The sequence below is a fragment of the Cucurbita pepo genome, chromosome 10, assembly GCF_057944985.1.
Source record: "Cucurbita pepo subsp. pepo isolate OVF chromosome 10, ASM5794498v1, whole genome shotgun sequence".
Lineage (NCBI taxonomy): Eukaryota > Viridiplantae > Streptophyta > Magnoliopsida > Cucurbitales > Cucurbitaceae > Cucurbita > Cucurbita pepo.
In genome coordinates, this window is record NC_141807.1 from 4,140,568 (window position 1) to 4,159,005 (window position 18,438).

The 18,438-nt window shown below is 38.1% G+C and overlaps 4 protein-coding genes across 7 annotated transcripts; 2 read left to right on the forward strand and 2 right to left on the reverse strand.

The window, feature by feature from the left end:
• The first annotated feature begins 30 nt into the window (after positions 1 to 30).
• PGLP2 (2-phosphoglycolate phosphatase 2) lies at positions 31 to 4,185 on the forward strand. Of its 2 annotated transcripts, none has more exons than XM_023688075.2 (11): positions 31 to 200; positions 381 to 448; positions 527 to 619; positions 697 to 768; positions 1,045 to 1,116; positions 2,147 to 2,206; positions 2,296 to 2,348; positions 2,659 to 2,756; positions 2,864 to 2,963; positions 3,666 to 3,769; positions 3,844 to 4,185. In XM_023688075.2, exons 2-11 carry the CDS (start codon positions 434 to 436, stop codon positions 3,942 to 3,944), a joined length of 768 nt encoding a protein of 255 aa, XP_023543843.1. In that variant the 5' UTR covers positions 31 to 200; positions 381 to 433; the 3' UTR covers positions 3,945 to 4,185. The 2 variants fall into 2 exon arrangements, with proteins under 2 accessions (XP_023543843.1, XP_023543842.1); XM_023688074.2 differs by having other exon boundaries at positions 32 to 302.
• A 2,090-nt stretch (positions 4,186 to 6,275) lies between these two features.
• LOC111803486 (Tetratricopeptide repeat (TPR)-like superfamily protein) lies at positions 6,276 to 8,684 on the reverse strand. The gene is made up of 2 exons (XM_087127473.1): positions 7,514 to 8,684; positions 6,276 to 7,378 (listed from the first exon to the last, which is right to left on the reverse strand). The coding sequence occupies exons 1-2, from the start codon at positions 8,616 to 8,618 to the stop codon at positions 6,492 to 6,494; spliced, it is 1,992 nt and encodes a 663-aa protein (XP_086983599.1). The 5' UTR covers positions 8,619 to 8,684; the 3' UTR covers positions 6,276 to 6,491.
• Positions 8,685 to 11,380: 2,696 nt separating this feature from the next.
• Positions 11,381 to 16,508, forward strand: LOC111803487 (serine/threonine-protein kinase D6PKL2). 3 transcript variants are annotated; one of them, XM_023687917.2, is made up of 3 exons: positions 11,381 to 11,523; positions 12,633 to 13,730; positions 15,434 to 16,508. In XM_023687917.2, the coding sequence occupies exons 2-3, from the start codon at positions 12,772 to 12,774 to the stop codon at positions 16,314 to 16,316; spliced, it is 1,842 nt and encodes a 613-aa protein (XP_023543685.2). In that variant the 5' UTR covers positions 11,381 to 11,523; positions 12,633 to 12,771; the 3' UTR covers positions 16,317 to 16,508. The 3 variants fall into 3 exon arrangements, with proteins under 3 accessions (XP_023543685.2, XP_023543684.2, XP_086983600.1); XM_023687916.2 differs by lacking the exon at positions 11,381 to 11,523 and adding an exon at positions 11,936 to 12,157; XM_087127474.1 differs by lacking the exon at positions 11,381 to 11,523 and adding an exon at positions 12,193 to 12,468.
• An 85-nt stretch (positions 16,509 to 16,593) lies between these two features.
• LOC111803488 (U-box domain-containing protein 52-like) lies at positions 16,594 to 18,232 on the reverse strand. Its single transcript, XM_023687918.2, has 4 exons — positions 17,854 to 18,232; positions 17,269 to 17,387; positions 17,080 to 17,189; positions 16,594 to 16,996 (listed from the first exon to the last, which is right to left on the reverse strand). The coding sequence occupies exons 1-4, from the start codon at positions 18,230 to 18,232 to the stop codon at positions 16,732 to 16,734; spliced, it is 873 nt and encodes a 290-aa protein (XP_023543686.2). The 3' UTR covers positions 16,594 to 16,731.
• Positions 18,233 to 18,438: the final 206 nt, after the last annotated feature.

The window sequence follows — 18,438 nt, forward strand, 5'->3', positions numbered from 1 at the left end:
AAAAAAAAAAAAAAAAAAAAAAGGAATTTCAACTGTGTTTCGCCGCCCTCGACAGTGGTTTAGGGTAATAAGAAAATGAAAATATCTCTGCTTAACTGCACTTTCCAAATTGGACGAACCAATCACCGGATAATCCTCCAAGAACACGACAGCCATTCGATTGCCACTCGCTGCCGTACCCGGAGACTGTTGTCCTGGAGGTATGAGCTCAGTCGAAAGAACCTCCGAACCCCAGCTGCTTTCCTCCGGCAATGCCCGGGATCTGATCGATTCCGTCGAGGCCTTTCTCTTTGATTGCGATGGTATTCTTCATTTTCTATTTCCGCTTCCTTCATCTTTAATGTTTACTCGATGGCATGTTTTTGTTTTTGATCGGTTAGGTGTTATATGGAAGGGCGATAAGTTGATTGATGGCGTCGTTGATACGCTTGAAATGCTTCGGTCTAAGGTACACTTTTCGTTATCTTATTATGATTATTCGAACCATGGATTCTTGTTTCCGACTGGAAGTGTCGTGCATTTGTAGGGGAAGAAATTGGTTTTTGTCACCAACAATTCGTCGAAATCAAGAAGGCAATATGCGAAGAAGTTCTATTCACTTGGAATCTCTGTTTCAGAGGTCAGTCTCGTCGATTAGAATTTGAAAAGCTCTCTCTCCTATTGTCTAAACTGTTGTCTCCATGACTTCTTTTGTAGGATGAGATATTTTCCTCCTCTTTTGCTGCTGCCATGTTCTTGAAAGTCAATAATTTCTCTCCAGAAAAGAAGGTTGTCTTTCCCGCATCGTGCTTCTTGTGTTCTTTGTCGTTTCAAATTTATATTTCTTATGTATTGATTTGATTGCAATAACTACAATTCTGTTTGAAAGAAACAACAGCGTGGGTAGGATTAGAAGATTTGTTGATCATGTTTAAAGAATTCATTTCCCAGATCATGATTGTAATCCTTCCAGATTTCTTATTTTTCTCTATACTGTTGCGTTTCATAGGCCATCTTGGTAGTTAGCTAGTTTTAGTAAGTGGGGTCTCTTTTTTCTCTGTGTAGGTTTATGTCATAGGCGAAGCAGGTATCATGGAAGAGCTTCAGCTTGCAGGATTCACTGGTCTTGGTGGTCCAGTAAGTAGATAAGACAACTCTCAAGTAATGGTTTATAAATGTTCTTTTTTCTGACTCAATTTTGAGATAATTGGTGATTTAACAACCTATAAAAGGAGGTAATTTCCTCCCCAATTAATATTGATCTTCACCTGTTCGACCTTCCACAATTTTAAGCCCACAAGTGATGTGAGATCCTACATTGGTTGGGAAGGAGAAAGAAACATTCTTTTGTAAGGGTGTGAAAACCTCTCCCTGGCAGACGTGTTTTAAAAACCTTGATGGGAAGCCTGATAGGGAAAGCCCAAAGAGGACAATATCTGCTAGCGGTGGGTTTGGGCTGTTACAAATGGTATCAGAGCCAGACATCGGGCGATGTGCCAGTGAAGAGGCTGAGCCTCGAAGGGGGTCCCACATCAATTGGAGAAGGGAACGGAGTGCCAGCAAGGACACTGGGCCTCGAAGGGGGGTGGATTGTGAGATCCTACATCGGTTGGGGAGAATGACAAAACATTCTTTATAAGAGTATGGAAACCTCTCCCTAGCATACACGTTTTAAAACCCATGAGGGGAAGCCCGAAAGAGAAAGTCCAAAGAGGACAATATCTACTAGTTGTGGGCTTGAGCCGTTACAAGTGAGGAGCATTGAAAACATTGATGGAAAATATTTGCTCACCTTGACTGATGTGGGTCTTTTCGAGTAATGTTCAATAACTTTAGTTTACACTTCTAACATTGTCTAGCAACTGGATACGAGTATTTCCACATTTCTTGTTCGAGTAACACTCAATAACGTTAGTTTTCCTTTTTCAGGATATTGTAATTAGCTTTCAGTATTCATTAGTCCTGTTCTTTTTATTGGCATTCACAGGAGGCCAAACTTGACTGCAATCTGTTTTGAAATTTTACTGAAATCTTTGTTGGGTAGTACTTCGCATAGTAATGTAGGTGGCTTCCTTGTAACTAGACGCATACAATTTTTTCAATATCTTCTCCTTTAGATAATTGAATTTGATCAAACCTTGCAAGTGCCTTTCAACTTTGGGTGCAGGAAGATGCCAAAAAATCTGCAGATCTTTATCTTGATTGCGCAATTGAGCACGACAAGAGTGTAACATGACATATTGGCCTTACCTTACTCTAGTGAGCTTTTGCTTGTATGCTCTACATATGATTTATATCTGCCATGTGATGTACCAGGTTGGAGCAGTTGTGGTTGGAATAGATCGGCATATTAATTATTACAAGCTTCAGTAAGCAAGTTCATATCCCACAAACCTTTCCCTTGTCCCATCCTCTTCTTCTTGGCTTCTACAGAATTGATCTTCTATGCCTTCAAAAACGCTCAATCATAAGCCATTTTAGTTTTAACTATAGATTACGAACATGTTTGAAATGACTTTTGAAGTGGTTAAAAAACTTTTTAAGCGCTCGGTCCCTATAGCTTGTGTTTCTTGCCTATAGAAGCCTTCAATATGCAGTCAATTACTGGCTGTTCAGTTTTATATACATTGTCAGTAACATAATCACTCGACTATGGAGTTTTATTTTTTTCACTATCAGGTACGCTACACTTTGCATTCGTGAGAACCCGGGATGCCTCTTTATTGCTACTAACCGTGATGCCGTGGGCCATTTTACTGAATCACAAGAAACCCCTGGTACATTTTTTTCATACTGTCTATTGATTTTCTCAATATCAATCAACTTGATTGAATGCTATTTCACATTGGTTGGTTCATTAACTTGATTAAATCTTCTGATTCAGGTGCTGGTTGCATGGTCGCTGCAGTGTGTGGATCATCTGAAAAGGAGCCCATTTTGGTCGGAAAACCATCAACATTCATGATGGACTTTTTACTAAAAAAGTAAGGGAATATAACTGTCACGCTCATTAATTTTATTTATTTATTTATTTATTTTTATGATGAATCAACACAGCCGCGTTGTTGGAGATTTCAAACTCAAAACTCAAATCTCCAATTTTCTGATCACTGTGGGTCATGACTCAATGTTAATGTGTTTGAAATTGTATATGAAAAGGAAAGGTTAAATTATAAGTTTGGTCTTAGAGATTTGTGTTCACGAGCTTTCAAAATTCGTTTCAAATAGGTCATTGACCTATCCGTTACTTTTTACAAAATTCATGGATTTACTAAACACATGGGACCCATTATGTAACAACTTAAGCTTTCGCTAGCAAATATTGTTAACTTTGGGCTTTTTCTTTCGAGTTTTTCCTCAAGGTTTTTAAAACGCATCTGCTAGGAATAAGTCTCTACACCCTTGTAAAGAATGTTTCATTCCCCTCTCCAACTTATGTGGGATCTTACAATCCACCTCCTTCGTGGCCTAGCGTCTTCGCTGATACTCGTTCCTCTCTCCAATCGATGTGGGATCTCACATATTAGACATTTTTAAAGTTCACAAATCTATTAGACTCAATATTCAAGAACCCATTAGATACTTTTGAAAGCTTCGAATCCATAAATCTTAAAGCTTAGGGAGTAAACTTATAATTTAACCCAAAAATAATAACTATATGTGATCCATTGTGTTTTGATTTTCAGATTTGAGTTTGGTTGCTCTAAGATGTGTATGGTGGGTGATAGACTGGACACAGACATCCTATTTGGCCAGAGCACAGGCTGCAAAACACTACTTGTTTTTTCAGGTTTGGACTCTAGATTTCTATACCCCACCCCCTCACCCCTGGAACCTTACTCACGAGTACCACAATCATAACAGGAGTGACAACTCAATCCAATCTTCAAGACCCCTCCAATCATATTCAACCAGATTACTACACAGCCAAGGTGTCTGACTTGTTGGAACTATCGGGATCATGACGATGATTGTTGTTGCACCAAAACTCCTGACTTATTAGATGATCATTCATAATAAACCCATTACTTCTTTTAACGGTTAGCTGCATGGATAGCTGAACTAGATGCATTTTGTCTTGTGCATCTAACATTATAACAATTGTAGTCATTGGAGCCCTTGATGATGATGGGCTTGTGGGGTTAGCCGAATCTCATTTTCAAGCACTTGCATTGAATAAATTATTGAGATCTTACATTGGGCAAAGGTGGAACGACTCATTTTTTGTAATCTTTTCCTAGCAAACACGTTTTAAGGCTTGAGGGGAAGCTCATATAGAAAAACCTAAAAAAGACAATATATGCTATCGGTGGACTTACTGTTACAATTTAACTTCACTCTCCTACATATGCTTGTTTGAAGCAAAATTTTAATGGTGGCATCATATGAAAAAAATCCAACAAATTGAGCCAACCTGCTCGAACCGACCAAATTGAGTTGGTTGGTTGGTTTAGGATGTTGATTTGGTCGGGAGTTGGTTGATTGGTGAGTCATGAAGTGCTCAAACTAAGATAGATCAAATTGAATTTAAATAAAATTAAAAAAATTTGAATTGATTAATTATTCTATTATTTTTCAGATGTTTGATAAATTTTTTAATTAAAATAAATAGATAATAAATCAAATTAGGGGCTAAATAAAAATTAAAACAAAATTATGTGGTTTAATAACTCATTAGGATAACAGTTTTGTTATCGTTTATTTTTTTAAAAAAATAATAATTTCAATATTTGTAATGCTAAATATACAACTTTCAATTGGTTATTGAATGCTATTTAATAGATTATTGAATAATGTTTTAATTAAATAATATATTCAAGTTTAATATGAAATCAAATAATATCATTAATTTGAGAGTTGTATTAACATGATTTATTTCAATAATTATTGGATTATTCTTATTATTATAATTTTGATTATCGAGTATAAATAAAAAAATATTAGTAATTTTCAAAATTGGCGCGTTTTTCTTCCGTTCTCCACATTCATCATCTTTCCGAGGACGAAGAAGCGAAGAATGAATTCCGAACCTCAGTTATTCTCCCCTGCATCGGTGATGGCAGGGATTTGTTCAAAATTTTCAAGGCGTATTTCTCTTCGATCGCGAGGGTATTCGGTATTTTTCATATCCGCTTTTGAATTCCCCTTCCTCGTTTTTTTCACCCTGAATCATTGTTTTCGTTTGAGATTTCTCGATTGCATATTCGATAGGTTAACTGTTCTTCGTAATGATGATGGGTTGATTGTGGCGTCGTGTACGCAATTGAAATGCTGTTATTCTTTGAATCGTCAATTCTCGTTTCCCGTTCTTAGCTTTCAATTTTTAGGGAATAGGTCAAAATTTGCTTCCTTACTATTCGTCAAAATGAAGAAGGTTGCAGTTTAGATTCAGTCCATTGGAATCTCTGCAGGTGATTGGGGACAAACTATTCCCATCCCAGGTAAATTGTTGTCCGCAGGGGTTCCTCTTCCGGTGGCTTTGTATTTCTGGATTAAGATTCGTATTCTCCTCGTTATGCTGGATACCGAGTTACTTACGATCAATTTATTTCTCAGAAAAGGTTCGTTTTCCCCCCCAACATGCTTATTATATGATTTCTATCACCCTCAATGAACCCGACTAGATGGCCAATTTGAAAGATGTAATGTGCCGGAGAACATATTGTATCAAATTCGTCTTCAACCAGATCAACGATCTTTGAAATCTGACTGACTGGAGGACGAATTTCAAAGTTAGTAAGTGCTGGGAGAACATTTGTATCAAATTTGTGTTCCAGCAGATCTTTGATTAGTGTAATTAAAATGGCATTCAAGAGAAAAAGGAAAAAGTCACTATGACGTGCTTACCAAGGTCAGTTGCGCCTTGCACACGTCAAACTTTGTAAGCCTTCAAGGCGAGGAAGGAATCATAGGGGTCTTGGTGATCCAGTAAGTTGATAACTGTCAAGACTAACAGCTCAATTTCCTCTGATAACTTCTAGGTATGATACAACTATACAGATTTTCTTTGTGTTCATCATTTTTACTAATTTTGCTTCAAAAAGATTTTGGGTCTCCTTGGCTTTTGATGAGCGACTTTACATGTCATTAATTTTTAACCCTTCCAGTTTCCAAGAGCTGCAATTCGCTGGATTTCGTGGGTTTTGGCGATCCGGATTCTCCTCAAATACAGTTCCAAGGTACGATACAATTATACAATCTCCATTGATGTTTTCTGTTTTTTTTTTTTTTTTTTTTTTGTTTTGCATTCACCCTTCATTCTTGCCACTTTTGGATGAAAACAATTTCGTGTCTCCCTTGGTTTTGGCGAATTTTTATTATGATTATTAAGCAAATGAATAATTTTGTCTTAGATAGAAGCTAAATAATTAGATCACTTGCACTACACTTGTCAAATGCCCATCCTACTCCTAGTATGCTCAGAATGAGGTCTCTGCAATGAAATATAGGCTGCCACCGCCAAGAATATCCATTCAAATGAAATTCTCACAGAAAAGTCTGTCTGTGTCTTCCTAGGAAATCCATTCCATAAGGCTAACACCTGAACAACCATCTTCTCCCATTTCTCGCATCATCTTTCTGACTCTTGCTACATCATTCCACCTCCCTGATGCTGCATAAAGATTTGACATCAACACAAAAAATCCCCCATTTCTACAGTTAGAGAAAAGCAACTTTTTCGCCACAGATTCCCCAAGCTTAACTTCCTGGTGAATGCAACAAGCACTGAGCAATGCTCCCCACACTGCAGAATCTGGATTGACTTCCATGTTTTTGATAAATTGAATTGCCTCTTCAAACAAGCCTGCCCGTCCAAGCAGGCCAACCATGGATGCACAATGTTGTGACTCTGGCACTATACCAAGTTCTTTCTTCATGATTTCGAAGTATGTTCTTCCTTCTTCAACAAGTCCTCCATGAGTGCAAGCAGCTAAAATTCCTGAGAAAGTTATTTTATTGGGCTTGATCCCCTTCTCCATCATTTTAGTGTAACAGAGGAAAGCATGATTGTCAAACCCAAATAAACCATAACCGGAGATCAGTGAGTTCCATGAAGCTAAACATGGCTCTTTCATGCTCTTAAACACCTTTTCAGCAAAGTCCATTCTTCCACACTTGACGTACATGTCTATAAGAGCAGTTCCAACAAAACCTTCCAAGTCCAGATTGTTTCTTAGAATATAGGAATGAAGTATCTCCCCAAAATGCAAGTTCCCATTTTGGCAACAAGCAGATAGTAAACTAGCAAGTGTAATTGAATCTGGCCCATAACCTGACAACTTCATTTGGGAAAACAAAGCCATGGCATCAATTGACCTACCTGCCTGTGCACAGCTAGATATCACAGAATTCCAGCTGCTTAGTGTCTTTTCATGCATCTCTTGAAATAAAGTAAATACTGCATCAATATCATCGAACTTTGAGTACATGCTTATGAAACCATTTGCAACCAAACAATCAATAATTAACCCACTCTTTAGCCCATAACCGTGGAAAGCAAGTCCAATACCAGAGTGATCAGGATATGTAATACCTTGGATTATACCAACCATTGCAACTGCATCTAGTTTCATTTCTAAATGCTGCACACGGGAATACAGCTTCACCACAGATCCCATGTCACCTTTCTCAGCATAGCCTGAAATAATTGCAGTTAATGCAACCAAGTTTTTCTGGAGTTTTGACATATAAATCAGTTCTGCTATTTGTATGCATCCACATTTTACGTACGAGCAAATTAGAGAGATAACCACGGAAACATTTTCCATAAGACCAGTTTTGGTAGCATAACAATGGATAGATCTTGGATTTGCATTTGCAGACAAGATACTGACCATCGTCACCGAGTTAGTATTGATACTTTCCTCAAGCATTTGCTTGAAAACAAGCATTGCCTCCACAAAGAACCCATTTTGGCCAAATGCCCCAATCATGGTATTCCAAGAAACTACGTTTTTTTCAATAATTTCTCCAAATAAGAGTTCCACCCCTTCTAAATCTGCACATTTACCATACATCGATGCAAGAGAATTTTTCACTTGGGAGTCCAAATCAAGGCCAGCCTTAACACCTAACGCATGGATGCATTTTCCTTGGACGAATAAGTGTTGGGTACCACAGGAAGGAATTAAACTTACCAACGTTCTCTGACAAGGATTGAACCCCCTCCTGCGCATTTCGACAAACAGTTCGAAGGCATCATGGTTATATCCACTTCGTGAGTACCCAGATATCAACGCATTCCACGATACTACATCTTTTTCAGGAATATCATCAAACAAACGTCGAGCAGCTTTAACAAAACCCAATTTTGAATACAAGTCGAGAAAGGCAGTACTAACATACAAAAATTGGTCAAATCCCCATTTAATGAAATGGGTTTGGAGCTGATTCGCCTCCACTTTTGCATTCTCAGAACAGGATGATGGTGCAAAAGAAGAAGATGAAGACGATACAACGAAGGCTTTAATGAGTAAGGAGAAGGTAGAATCATTGGCCTTAACCCGATACCTTAGCAGCTGACGGAAAACCAACAAGGGGGGCGTAGAAATTTTGCCTTCGACGTAAGATTTGAATGCAGAATGGAAGGTAGAGTGCGAGAGACTTGCTAGGTGACCTACCGAAGATGTAAATTGCATAGTACTGGGCGCCCGATTTGGCGGTTCCGCACCTATGCGATGTGCATGGATTCGTTGGCAGTGATACTTGGTACATCGATTTCAAATTAGATACAAATGTTAAAGGATTTTGTGTTACCAGAGGCTTTTACTTTTAAAGATTGTTTAAATTAATTTACGGTTTGAGATGGTAGAAACTAAGCTTGATGAAAATCCTCATTGAAATGAACAAATTCTAACAAGGATATCTAAATATACTGTGATTTTGTGATTCAGATTTGAGTTCAGTTGGTGGGCGATGATACATTGGACATGGCCACATTGTTCGGACAGCTTTGCAGGCTCTGAGAATTACTCTCCCTTTGCAGGCTCTTTCTTCAGGTTCTTTATTCTGATCTCTAATTTTTGTCGATATATCACTCTTTATGCTTCATTATCCAAATCAGAAGCATTTCTAGATGAATATTTTGAATCTCTCCATTGTGAGTTAAAATATTTTTTAAAAAAAAAGAAAAAACCATACCCCTTATTTACAAATTTAAATAATTATTTAAGTAAAAAAAAAAAAAAAATTCATGTGCATAATATATGTTTTATACGGATAGAGTTTTAGATTAAAAAAAATGATATTCATAATTATTTAATGGTCCGTTTTGTGATCAAGCTCATTTGATGCAAAAACTTTATTTTTATTGAAAGTTTTTTTTAAAGTTTTTTTCCTTCGACTTTTTGAACCATATTTTTTTAATGTTAAAATTAATGGATGAATAATAATAATAAAAAAAAAATCAGATTTAAGATATGAGTGAAAGCTCTTATTTAATTTATAATCTAGATGAAATTAAAAGTTTAAAGTTATAGATGAAAATTGATATATGGAAAAAAAATAAAAATAAAATTCTCTCTATTCTTTATTTTGTTAATTGGCGTTAGGAAAGCGACAAACTGAATGTGTTCCTCAAAAAGGTTTTGGACGGGGCTTATAGATGTATAGCCCCACACACAAACACACATACACATATGCCTCTCTTGTGCCTTGATGCATCTGCCCTTTCTTTTTACCCCATTGCCAAGTAATTTCGTAGCCTTTTCCGTAAACCCATGAATTACGTTTGAAAGTTTTAAGCTCTTTTGATTCCTATGGCTCTCCCACTACCTTTAGCCCCTAAGTCATAGAACTCCCTTTCCAACAAAAGATGCCCACTTCATTTTGTATTGGAAAAGCTATCTAAAGTCATGAAACATGGAAGACTATCAATTGAATGGGAGTGGTGAAACTGAAATTCAATCCTTTCTTTATTTGAACACGAACAGTTGATCAGAACTCTGGAAGTGAATATCATTCTAATGAAGCCATAGTAGTTGGGTGTTGATGGTAAAGATAAATTAGCTAAACCTAAACTTCAAACCATCACAAGGAAGAAATACAAGCCCGAGCCCGCCATTGTGCATCTCTTTCAAATTTCAAAACAGGGTATCCATTGATTTTACTGTTTTGAAGCATCCAAGAAGCTTCGAACTGTGTAGCCTTTGAGCAGATCGAAGGGGAGGAGGAGGAGGAGGAGGGGGTGGGGGGGGGGGGGGGGGGGGTGGGGGGGTGGGGGCGGGGTTTGGTGGGGGAGCATCTAAGTTTAGCTGAGGAATATATTCCATTGTCAATTTTATAAGACTGTAGATTCAATTACTTTATTAATCAAGCAGATGATGCCAAGTGTCTCCATCTGTTTTTACATCCCTTTGTCTTCTTTAAGCTACTTGGCATTATCAAATAATCAGATGGAATGAGGACCACCATTTCTCTGCTTAAAAACTGGCAAACTGCTCCTAACTTCTCTTTTCTCTTTGATGTATCTTTTTTTTCTTTTTAAAAAATGAGGCGTAGGCACGTGGGACAGGCTGAACAGCTCACACCTCTAAGCATGGAGCTGCGCGATTCTTGAAATCTTTGTTTAAATTATATGTTAATTTGAATTTCAATTGCTAAAAACAATGTTCATTTTGTAATAAATTGGCACAGATACAAAGAAAGGAGTGCATAAGCAGCCGGATGAGAAAGCTTTCAATTTGATTGGTTCTATGCTATTGGGATTAATATATGTACAGTACACAGCCACTTCCAGTAGGTATTAAGAACATTGAGTTACCGATAAGGTAAGAATTAAGATCATCCTTCATTTTTTGTTCAAGTATGTTTGAACTCATTTCATTGCTTCCCCATTTCTACTTTTCTCTCAAGATTATGTCTAGAAAAAAGTAATATGAAAAGGAGAAGAAAAATGACTAGAAAGAAATTGTTCCTTAACCAAAGTATGGAAGCTTTAGTTGAGATGTTGATTAAGACATGGGCAGATCAAGTCAAAACCCCCACTAATTTATCTTCCTTATTGCGTCAAATGTGAGCTTTAGTGGGACTGAAAGGTGACTTGAACCGGTAACGCTGTCCACGACCAAGAAGAAACAAACTGAAGTGGGTATCCAAAGTTGATTTATTGTTCTTTTTTAGTTTCGTGCCGATATGTTTAGATTGAAAATATATAAACCATTTTAATGCTTTCCCACTTTACATTTATAAATATTTCTACCTAAAATTGTAGTGAAAATTCATCAATAATGTTGACAGGGACATGCTTAATTATATTACCTTAAATAAAGATGGAAACATGTTTTTGAAATTAATTAGTGTTGTTAGACTAATTATATTGAATATCTTTTTCTGTGTGGTCTTGATTATGATTGTACAATTCCAATTATGCACTTTGCTTCTGTATGCAGGCACTAGGGAAAAAAAGTTGCAGGAATTTTGGACTATTACTCTGTTTTCCCGAGTCAAATCAGAGTCTTACAACGCATCCCGGCTTGATTTTGGAGGCAAACTACTATTCTTTGTTGACAAACATGATGAATATATTCGAAAAAACAACAAAAAGTAAGTTTGCGAAATCCTTATTTTATGGAGAAATATACTTTCTCTCTAGCTGAAGTTATTCCTTTTATTTATACCTGCTGAAAATCACCAATTTTTTTCAACTAAGTTTGTTAGAAAAATCTAAATCAGACGACGTCTGTTGGTTTGTTTTTCCCCATTGCTTATATGGGTTAGTTCTTAATATTGGAAAAAGAAATGATTACAGGTGAGAGAATTTGTATGGAATGAAGGGTGAAAGGAAAGAGAAAAATACTCTATTGATGAGCTTGAAAATGAAGGATTTTGTGTAAAGGCGTGATAGACAGTGCGGGACCTCAGATGAAGTGTTTGGTGACTAAAAATTATTTTCGTTTTAGTTCAAATAACCAATAAAAATTTAGAGTACAAAGAGCTTAACTTTATGGTTTTGACCGCTCATTCTCTCTCTTACCCCTCTCCTTCTAATCCACGAGAACCAGAGCTAAATCTATTTTTATTACTCTGGTCTCCCTCCCTTTGCCCTGCTCTCTCTCTCTCATTTCACCCAGGGCTGAGCTTATTGAAGACATCTTTCTACAGCACTCCTTTCACGCTGCCAAGAAGAGCAAAGCTGTTCAGCTCCAGTCCTTGAAATTTTCTTCTTTTATTTTTCTCGGTATACTTTTCGGCTTCTCTCGCTTTGCTTTTTGGTTTCTTGCCTTTGTTCTTCAAGGGTCTGCATCGCCCTATCTTCTGGTTCTGTTTCTCGCATCTGGGTCGCGACCTGGCTTTGGATCTGTGATGGGGTTTCACTGAAAACTGTGGTTCAGTGGGAAAGATCTGGCTTTTTGTCTCTTATAAGTTCATATTAGTCGTCGATCATGTTTATGGAGTTCGTTTAGTATTTTTGATTCAGTTTAGACTTGTGGAAATTGAACCCAGAAACTGCATTTGCAAGCTATGTTGCTCGACTGATACTTCGATTTGGTGGTCATTTCATCTGTTAAATTTCCCCTCAATTTCTCGTTGCTTTTGTTTTCACTATTTGAACATCTTCTTTGCCCTCTGCCTGTCTTTTTTTTCTTTCGTAACGCATCTGAATCTTTTCCGTTTGAGTGGGTAATTAATTCATTTTTCATGATTTTTCGTAGATCAATCGTTGCTTTCGGTGGACCCGATTGGAAATTAGGATGGGCTGTTAATGGGAGATAGAATGGTCTGGCCCGGAGAACAGCTGCTGACCGATGGACCCCTTTAATCTGATTCCTTCGAAGATTCTTTAGCACCCTGATGGCCTCAATTGCTGGTTCCAAGGCTTCCTCAAATCAGCCACAAAAAACAGCTAATGGTGAAATGGCTAATGGAAAGGATGCCGGGGTATTGCCTCCGAAGATTTCCAAGTTAAGTAAACCTGAATCAGTTCCTTCTGATCAGTCTAAGTCAGTAAAGAGTATCTCAAAGCAGGATATGGAAATATCTTCCGACAAAAAGTCACCAGTATCGAATCAAAATGGATCTGCTAAGTTGTTGACTGAAAAATTTAATTTCAGCATATCTTCACCTGGTCTGAAACAAACTTCAACTGAAGTAGATTCCCCTCACAATGAAGCTAGATGCTCACCTGGAAGCTCACTAGACCAGGAGAAGAAAACATCAGAATATGGAAGTGTTAAGAGCAGTTCTGTTTCCGGCAAAGTAAGCGATGGAACTAGCTGCCTTGCCAAGACCAGTGGAAGTGCAAAGGTTAGCGACCATGGTAACTTTGTTGAGAGTGGAAAGAGCAGTATATGCAGAGGGAGCACGAGCAGTGATATAAGCGATGAGAGCTCTTGCAGTAGTTTTAGTAGTAGTATCAGTAAACCTCACAAAGCAAATGATTTGAGATGGGAGGCCATTCAAGTTGTCCGTGCAAAAGATGGGGCAATGGGATTAGGTCATTTTAGACTTCTGAAGAAGTTGGGTTGTGGGGATATTGGGAGTGTCTATCTCTCTGAGTTAAGTGGAACCAAATGCCATTTTGCCATGAAGGTTATGGATAAAAATACTCTAGCGAGTCGCAAAAAATTGCTTCGTGCGCAGACAGAAAGAGAAATACTTCAATCTCTTGATCACCCCTTCCTTCCAACGTTATACACCCACTTTGAGACAGAAAAATTCTCATGCTTGGTGATGGAGTTCTGTCCTGGAGGAGACTTGCACACTCTAAGGCAGAGGCAACCAGGGAAGCATTTTCCCGAGCAGGCAGTGAAGTATGTTAAGAGCACTTATAGACAATTATATATCATTTTATTCATACTTACCAGTCTTGCTGCTTATGCTTGCTAATGATATATTTGTGTTCACCATCCTGGATCTGACTTAATATATCTTGCAGGAGAATGTTGCACTCAGTATTCATATCCTAGGTTCCATGTTTGAATCCGATTCTCTGTTCTATATATCTCCTATCTTTTTGTTTGAGGTGGTTAATGCAAACCAATTTTTTTTCTGGATTTTTCTGCCAGTATCACAGATATTTAAAATGTTTATCACTTCTCCTTCTCCAATAAAAGCTATGAGGAAGTGCTTTTGTCCATTCCATTTGCAGCTAACGAGTATTTGCTCAAACATATCTTAACTTCTCCTCACTGGATGAACTACCTCAACAGCTATTAGGTGATCCGATGAACAATGGGGTGCATATACAATGGTGCAAATTACTGATTTTCTTGTTGAGAGTTCCTAGAATATATATACCTTCTTGATCAAATAAAAGTTTTATAAGTTATTCTGGTCTAGAAGAAAAGGTTTATCCAGGTGTATTAGGAGGATTCCCAATGGTTTCTACTCAAAATTTCACTTACAATAGTAAGGACATCCATCAAGAACAAACACAAACGCCAAATCTCATGCTTATTGTCATGCCAACATAAAGAGCAAGATAGTATTTTGAATAGCACGTTTAGAATGGATTTCTGTGTGACAAAGATACAGTATTGCCACCATCAGATTCATCCTTTGGGCAATGACTATAGGAACGAAAAGAAAGAAAAGTAGTTCATGTTTATGTAGAGGTGGTATTGTGTTTGATTGTTATGCTCAAGATTTTGCTTGCTGCACATTTATTTGAGGTTTTTTTGGATAAGTAATAATATGCCACTATAATAAAACTAATATAATGAGAATTAGTATCCTCCTAAAATCAGTAGCATGGACTAACATGAATATATGAGGACCTTTATATAGATGATTTCATGAGGTTTATGTATTGCTTCCTACTCTGGTTGAGATTTCTCGGCTAATTTTATGTTCTTTCTTCCCTTGTTTTTTGTACTTCAATTTTCAGTAGTATAAGCAGGATTACAGCCATAGATACTACTCAAGTTGGGTCATCTTATCTATGTTGGTAGTATTTTTACCTGGTCCAGGCTTAAATTTATGTTTCTTTCTGGTCGGTAACTCTGGTAAACATCTAGCTAGAATATTATAGTCTTTAAAACTTTTCGATGACCAGATGTTGTGCAAGTTAGATTGTCACGTGAAATTAGTCTAGATGAGTGTCTATTAGCAAACATGTTCCCAAACATACACTACACCTAATCTTTCCATTTCTTAGAAATAATAGAAAGTGGCATTTATATTGCATTCCAGTCATTAGGTTACCTGTTATTGCTCGTAATTTTGTGTCTGGTACATTTGCATCTATCAACCAGAGTTTTGGAACTTAATGAATCAAGAAAGGTTGTCTTCATATCGTTTCCTGATAGAAGTGTTGTTTAAGAACTTAACAGCTGTTGTGAGAGACTGTCTCTCCTTTTTCGCCAGACCTGATCTTTCAGGCAAAAGCCGAATGGCTCAAGAATTATAGCCCTGTACTCATGATGTTGAATTAACACCTGTTCTTTTGATATAGCGATATTTGCATATAAGTTGACAATGGTACTGAATTTTTCCTCTTTGTTTGATAATGCAGATTCTATGTAGCAGAGGTTCTTCTTGCACTGGAATACCTGCACATGCTTGGGATTGTGTACCGTGATCTAAAGCCAGAAAATGTTCTTGTGAGGGAAGATGGACACATAATGCTTTCAGATTTTGACCTATCTCTCCGTTGCACTGTTAGTCCGACTCTTGTCAAAAATCTCTCTGCAGAGTCCGAGGCTTTAAGAAAGAACACAGGTTACTGTGTGCAGCCTGCTTGCATTGAACCTTCCTGCATCCAACCATCTTGTGTAGTTCCTACAACCTGCTTCTCACCACGCCTCTTTTCTAGTAAGTCGAAGAAGGAACGGAAACCCAAAACTGAAATTGGAAATCAGGTCAGCCCATTGCCAGAGCTCATTGCAGAACCAACTGATGCCCGATCCATGTCTTTTGTTGGAACTCATGAGTACTTAGCACCTGAGATCATCAAGGGTGAAGGCCATGGAAGTGCTGTAGATTGGTGGACTTTTGGAATTTTTCTATACGAGCTATTATTTGGTAAAACTCCTTTTAAGGGGTCTGGAAATCGAGCTACTTTATTCAACATTGTCGGTCAGCCACTTCGGTTTCCAGATGCACCAGTTGTTAGTTTTGCTGCAAAGGATCTCATAAGGGGATTGCTAGTGAAGGAACCACAACACAGATTGGCTTATAAACGTGGGGCAACTGAGATCAAGCAGCATCCTTTCTTTGAAGGTGTAAATTGGGCATTAATACGTTGTGCTACTCCTCCTGAAATCCCAAGGCCGGTCGAGATTGAGAGAATACCACATGCAGTGGCATCAACCAGTGAAAAGGCCGCTGCTATTGCTGCAGCAGCAGCTGCAGATAAAAAGGCTTCCGATAATTATCTTGAGTTTGATTTCTTTTAGAAAGAAATCCTTACACGTTATACAGGTTGTTCATCAATGAAAGCCTGCCTAAAACATTTCTGTATGGCAGTGGAACCGATGAGGAAGAAGCATATTGATAGATGATGAAACACTGTAAGTTTGTTGTTGTCTTTTAACAGTTTCAAATTGATGTTGCACAAGTATTTAATGGATTCTTTGCTTTCCTCTAAAGGCTTGATTCATTAGAATGTACATGCTTAGCTATTTTCAGCACCAGGATCCAGACTATCTCCATAGGAATATCAATCTTTTGCATTCATCTAATCTCATTGAAGTTCATTTACATGGAAGTGATGATCCTTTATAGGAAGAAAGCACCAAAGAACATCAGTACCATAAAGCTACACAATCTTAGGCACAAGAGAGCTCCTAATATACTCCTTATACACGTAGCTCAGACAAACTTAGTTTTAAAACACATGCAAGAAACTGAACTGTTTCGTTGTTCTTGAGCTTCTGTAACGCTGGAATTAGGATCGTTATTACCCTTGGAGTTATCGGAGTTATCATCTTGGTAGCGAGGAGAACAAAGAGGAGAGGGCGATCCACCCAGTTGGCTCGTTTCTTTCCCTTCACAAACAATCTTTACCTCACAAAACCCCGGAGCTTTCTGAAGTACCTCATTAGCTATTCCGCTTCCCCCTCGAGATCTCGACTTCCTAATGATTTCCAATTGACAATGGAAACAAAAACTTGAGTATGTTTAGCTGATGAATTTGCTTTGACATCTAGAGAAAGGTACCTGGATCTGTTGACTCCAAGAACTAGCTTCCTTATATTGAGAATTGGAATAACATCCAAAATGGCCCTAGCCACCTTGTCACTCTCAATCAGCACAGTATCTGCCTTAACCTGTTTCATCAATAAGTGAGAAACAAAACAAAATCTCATACTCATTACCTTAGAAAAAACAGCCATTTCTTTTGGGTACCTTAGCTGCAGAGCAGGAGTCAATGAAACTCTGAAGAAAATCCTTCCTCTTGCTCTCTTCTTGTGCTACATGGATAGCCACTTGCTGTTTACTAACCTGATTTATTGGAATCTTTCCCACTGCCATCACAGAAACAAACACAAACCCTCATAGATTCATAATTATATCCAACAGTTCATGACTTTTCTGAACAGATTTCACTCCAAACAAGATAAAAAATCAACGTTCTGGAGTCTCTGTTCATCACTCATCCTCTGTTCAAGTCCAACAGAACCCAGAAATAAAGTTAAAAACTTTTGTCCTCTCAAACACATAATACTGTAGAACATAAGCATGCGCACAGACCAGCAAAGAAGAAGAATCTGAAACAAAAGTGTCAAATACAAACAAAAGCATCAGAGCAGAGATTCTCTGCAAGCAGTAAATCATCCATCTCAAAACCATCCCCACCATGCCAAATGGCCACTTTCTAACTTAAAGCTAAAGCTCCAGACATAAGACTTTGACCATGAAAAGGAGAGAGAAAAAAGAAGAAGAAGAGAGAGAAAGAGAGAGAGCCATAGAAACAGAGTTATCAGAAATTACATGGGCTAGGAATGTAACGTGTTTCAGGGAAGACATGCAACAGATAGACGACAGTGGTGGAAGCTGTAATGGTGTTCTTGAGCGTCCATTGAAGTGCATCATTACTGGAATCGCTTTTCTCCACTCCGACATAAACGCAATCCTCCCATTTCAGAGCATCCGACGAGAACGAACACCCACCACTGTAATCTTCTCTGATGCTCTCTAACGCCGCCGCCGCCGGCGAAACCATTTTCCGTTTAACCTCAAACATCTCATCCGAATCATCTTCCTCGATCTCGCTTGTGCTGTTGCTGTACTTGTAATTGCTGAACTCACTTTCGAGCCCTTCATCGGAGTGGAAGTGCCTGGCCTCCGCCGGAGATGGAAACGCCGACATGGCCGATGAAGGTCGGGAATCAAAGTCGCCCAGATTTGAGAATACAAGGAAGAACCAGGAGGGCAATGTGGGTACCGTATTAACTCCCTTGTGGCGGGGCTCTGATTTTCCAACTTCTTGGAGTCATTTGGTTTGACTTTTTTTTAGTACGGTCTCTTCCACCTATATTATGTGATTGTTTATAATGGTTCCATGTGTTTGTAATT

Bases quoted from the DNA above. Each gene is read 5' to 3' on its own strand.
- PGLP2 (XM_023688074.2), top strand. From the start codon at position 203: ATGAGCTCAGTCGAAAGAACCTCCGAACCCCAGCTGCTTTCCTCCGGC. The intron at 303-380 runs GTATTCTTCATT...TTGATCGGTTAG, and splicing joins CTTTCTCTTTGATTGCGATG to GTGTTATATGGAAGGGCGAT. The intron at 449-526 runs GTACACTTTTCG...GTGCATTTGTAG, and splicing joins TTGAAATGCTTCGGTCTAAG to GGGAAGAAATTGGTTTTTGT.
- LOC111803488 (XM_023687918.2), bottom strand. From the start codon at position 18,232: ATGTCGGCGTTTCCATCTCCGGCGGAGGCCAGGCACTTCCACTCCGAT. The intron at 17,388-17,853 runs GTAATTTCTGAT...CTGTGATGGCAG, and splicing joins ACGTTACATTCCTAGCCCAT to TGGGAAAGATTCCAATAAAT. The intron at 16,997-17,079 runs GTACCTTTCTCT...GGAAATCATTAG, and splicing joins CTTGGAGTCAACAGATCCAG to GAAGTCGAGATCTCGAGGGG.
- LOC111803487 (XM_023687917.2), top strand. From the start codon at position 12,772: ATGGCCTCAATTGCTGGTTCCAAGGCTTCCTCAAATCAGCCACAAAAA. The intron at 13,731-15,433 runs GTATGTTAAGAG...TTGATAATGCAG, and splicing joins TTTCCCGAGCAGGCAGTGAA to ATTCTATGTAGCAGAGGTTC.
- LOC111803486 (XM_087127473.1), bottom strand. From the start codon at position 8,618: ATGCAATTTACATCTTCGGTAGGTCACCTAGCAAGTCTCTCGCACTCT. The intron at 7,379-7,513 runs GTATTACATATC...ATATTGATGCAG, and splicing joins AATGGTTGGTATAATCCAAG to TATTTACTTTATTTCAAGAG.